Below are 4,302 nucleotides of genomic sequence, written 5' to 3'. Positions count from 1 at the left end.
TCCTCCCAGTGCGGCCACCGTCGTTAGGGGAGGAAGGCGGGAGGGGGCGGGGACACGGGTGGGAGGTGGGTAAGCGCGCGCGCCGCCCGTCCGTCGTGGTTTCCTGGCTGCGCGCGGCGGTGGCGGAGTGGCTGCAGCTGTAGCAGCAGCTGCGAAGATGGCGGAGGGGTTGGAGCGTGTCCGGATCTCCGCGTCGGAGCTGCGAGGGATCCTGGCCGCTCTGGCTCCGCAGGCCGGGAGCAGAGGTGAGTCGCGCCGCCCAGCTCCTGGGTTGGGCCTGCCCGCCCCGCCTCCCTCTCCTCCTCTGCCTCCTCCCAGCTCAGTCCGCGGCGCTCTTGAGCCCCCGCCCCTTCCCCCAGCATTGGGGGCGGGGGTCGGGGGCGGTCCCTGGCCGCCCCACCAGCCCTAGGGCCAGTGTAGGATTGAGCTCTGCCAACCCCGGCGCCCTCCGGGAGAGCCCGACCCGAGTTCCTGCCTCCGCCCCCTTTCTCACCGCGAAGGTGACTGTTCCCCATTGCCCCAACCTTCTCAGACCAGTTTGTGGATTCCCACTCGTCAGGAGACGAGATAGGGAGTGGGTGCTGAGGACTGGGGGAGGCCCTGGGATGTGTCGTTCCCAGAGGAATCGTCCTCATGCCTTTCTTGTCATCTGTTTAAGGAACTGGGGAAATTGAGGAGAAAGATTGAACAGCTTGAGACTTCCTTGCCGAACTTTTTCTCCAAGACAGGGTTCTGAAGGCTGCGCCACCGGAGGGATCCAGGACCTCCGGTAGAGAGCTCACTCTACTCTGGTTTGCCCTTGGCATGTGTGGGAGCAGTGTTTATCAGAGAGACTGTTCATCTTGCAAATTAAAGTCTCCATCTACGCCAGGAAAGCTCCAAGGAAGATTCTAGTATATCATCTCTCCTTTGTGGGGTGGTGGAATTGTGTAGAATGATAGTTGTGCTTCTGCAGGCTTGTGGCCAAAGTCTGTGAAATTGACTTTCATTGGTCGTTTGAATGGGATTATTCAGGGTGTTTTCTCCCTCTGCTCTGAATAGTAGTAGCTTTTCTCTTCCTCCTCCCCACCTCTCACCTAAGTTACAAAGGCTCTTGAGGGTTAGTTATTCTGGAGGTAAGCTGCTTTACTTTTATTCATACTTGATGAAATAGTCTTTTAAGCTTTTGAAAACACTGAAGCAGTATCTTAAACTTCAGGGGTTTTTGTGTTTTTGCTTTCTGTTTTGTTACACCTATGAGTTAAATGCTGGAGGATATTATTTATTTCTGTAATGGGCTTGTTTGTATTGTTTATAGAACAGTACTAGGATTTTATAAAGCATTCTGTTTTGAGTACTCTAATTTCACTAATTCCTGTCAGTTTCCTATTGACAAGTTTCATGGCTATTTGTAGTTGTCTCTTCCCTTAATAGGCAAAGGTAACAAATACAAAAAATAGATACTTGCTTATTTGTCATTCAGTAAGTTTAGGGAGCCTGGAAGAGTAGTTTCGAAAGTCCTGCACCCTTATTTTTAAATACTGCAGTCCTTGGTATTTTGGGAGCATGTCACAATACTTCCATCATCCTCCAGAGAAAGCTCCTTTATGGAACTTTTTCCTTCTCATATTCCACATCATAGTAGCAGTTAGTCGCAGTATTCTAATGATGATAGTCTGAGCAGTATTTCCTTGGAATGACTGTTGGTTGCTGTTAGAGAGTTGATGAGCATGAGTGGAGTTGAAGAATGTGAAAGGAACTGCTTCCTGTTTGCTTCAACAAGAGGTATGTGTTTGGGCAGTTGGTGTCCTAAAAGAAGAGGATTGTCCTGGCCAAGTTCAGAGACTGGAGTTGCACATTTTTTCTCCCAGATATGTCCAGAACTGTGGATTGTTGTACATACCCCTCTTTTTCTTCTTTACCCCCAACTACTACTATGTTAAAATGGGCTTTGCCACCCTTGAAAAAAGTTAGAAGCACTAGAAGAAAAAACTAAAATGGATCCAAGAACTCCATAGCAGAGAGCAGTCTGATGCTTAAATAGTTAGATATCTTTTATTCTGGCAATGATAAGGTATTTGGGGTCTTGGATACCTGGATATGACTTGGGTAACACAGGAGAGTATTTTTTGTTGTTGTTTTTCCTATTTCCCTAATCCAAGTGTAGATAGTGATAACATAATGAAGTCCTTAGCCTTGCCAGTTGGTAAACAAATACTGTAAACCTACTAGAATTTCTGCTTCTTCAAAAATTTCCTCCCATGTTCGCCAATATTAGCATTTCAATGTGTTATTCTTGCTTGGCTTTTCTGTTACTTAAGCAGAATGACAGTTTTTTTTTTTTCTTTCTTTCCTTCCCTCCCCTTTTTTCTTTTCTTCTACCTATTTCTTCCCAACATCTCTCGAACATCATAGAAAACATGAAGGAGCCCAGGCAGCGCAGAGATAACCGGCGCCCAGATCTGGAAATCTATAAGCCTGGTCTTTCCCGACTGAGGAACAAACCTAAAATCAAGGAACCTTCTGGGAGTGATGAATTTAAGGATGAAATTGTTAATGATAGAGATTCCTCTGCTGTTGGAAATGGTACCCAGCTCATTAAAGACGTCTGCAGGGAACTGGATAACCAACATCAAAATGGTCCCGTAGACCCTGAAACTGTTGGGACACAGGAGTCCTTTCCTAGGACTTCTGGACAAGAGGATCGAAGTCTAAGAATTATCAAAAGAACAAAGAAACCTGACATGCAGATCTACCAGCCTGGAAGGCGTTTGCAGGCTCTTTCCAAAGAAGCAACTAACAGGGTGGGTGAGGAAGAAATCCTCAACCAGGTGGAGCAACTGAGAGTAGAAGAAGATGAGTATCGGGGAAATGTGAAAGAGGAGGTTGTGAATAAACCAGACAAAGATGAGGCAGAGAAGAGCCTAAATGGTGACAGAGTAAGGGCTATAAAGGGAGAAAAAGGAAAGAGGATTGAGAAGGGGGAGGGGATAAAGAAAGTGACTGATGACCTGGCACAGGGGAAGCCAGGTTCTGCAAAACGCTACTCCCGCTCAGACAAACGAAGGAACCGCTACCGCACTTGTAGTACCAGCTCTGCGGGCAGCAACAACAGTGCTGAGGGGGCTGGCCCAATCGATACTGGATGTCGTCGCCGCCGACAGGATCGGGCCAAGGAGAGGCCACGACTGAAGAAGCAAGTATCTATGTCTTCAACTGATTCTTTAGATGAGGACAGAATTGATGAGCCTGATGGACCCAGGAGGAGCTCGGAAAGGAAGAAACATTTAGAAAGAAGCTGGTCTGGCCGTGGGGAGGGAGAGCAGAAAAGCAATGGGAAAGAAAATCGAGGCACTCTCCGTGTTACCTTTGATGCAGAAACCATGAACAAAGATTCCCCCATGGTGAGATCATCCAGAGAGGATGTGGATAGGATAAAGCCTGACAAAGGCTTAAGCAGTGGGGGCAAAGGCTCTGAGAAGCAGGAATCCAAAAACCTGAAACAAGAACTTCGAGGCCGTGGACGTGGCATTCTGATTCTGCCTGCCCATACCACCCTATCTGTCAGTTCAGCAGGTTCTCCAGAATCTGCACCTTTGGGACCTCGGCTTTTATTTGGATCTGGTAGTAAGGGATCTCGGAGTTGGGGCCGAGGAGGCACCACTCGACGATTATGGGACCCAAACAATCCTGATCAGAAACCTGCTCTAAAGAGCCAGACACCCCAGCTACATTTCTTAGACACTGATGATGAAGTCAGCCCTACCTCTTGGGGTGATTCCCGCCAGGCCCAAGCATCTTACTATAAGTTTCAAAACTCTGACAACCCCTATTATTACCCGCGGACACCAGGCCCTGCCTCTCAGTATCCTTATACTGGCTACAGCCCTCTGCAGTACCCTGTGGGTCCTACGAATGGTGTGTACCCTGGGACTTACTACCCAGGCTACCCAACTGCATCAGGACAGTACGTTTGTGGCCCTCTCCCTGCCAGCACCATGAGTCCTGAGGAGATGGAACAGCACATGAGGAACATGCAGCAGCAGGAGCTGCATAGGCTTCTCCGGGTGGCTGACAACCAGGAACTGCAGCTCAGCAACCTGCTCTCCAGGGACCGGATCAGTCCTGAGGGCCTGGAGAAGATGGCTCAACTCAGGTATGCTGTGTCCCATCCTGGCTAGAGGGAAGTGGGGATAAGCTGGAGGTGTATAGGCTCCTGTGGCTGAGGAACGTAGAAACTTCTTTGGGAAGGCACTGGGTATTAAATCCCTTTCATACTGATTTTTGTAAGGAAGGGGCTTTGGAAAAAGAACAGAAAATTTT

The 4,302-nt window shown here is 48.6% G+C and overlaps 1 protein-coding gene across 2 annotated transcripts in view; it reads left to right on the top strand.

Moving 5' to 3' along the window:
• Positions 1–48: 48 nt before the first annotated feature.
• Positions 49–4,302, top strand: part of SMG6 (SMG6 nonsense mediated mRNA decay factor) — a 249,835-nt gene continuing 245,581 nt past the window's right edge. The window contains exons 1-2 of one of the 2 annotated variants that reach the window (XM_059150396.1): positions 49–245; positions 2,395–4,135. In XM_059150396.1, coding sequence (XP_059006379.1) covers positions 158–245; positions 2,395–4,135 — 1,829 coding nt within the window. In that variant the 5' untranslated portion in view covers positions 49–157. Of the gene's footprint in view, positions 246–1,673; positions 1,765–2,394; positions 4,136–4,302 lie in introns of those variants that run through there. The other variant, XM_059150397.1, reaches the window with a different exon arrangement.

Source organism: Mustela lutreola, chromosome 15, assembly GCF_030435805.1.
Source record: "Mustela lutreola isolate mMusLut2 chromosome 15, mMusLut2.pri, whole genome shotgun sequence".
Classification (NCBI taxonomy): Eukaryota; Metazoa; Chordata; class Mammalia; order Carnivora; family Mustelidae; genus Mustela; species Mustela lutreola.
The sequence above is the reverse complement of the archived record's forward strand: the minus strand, read 5'-3'. Positions and strand labels throughout refer to the sequence as shown.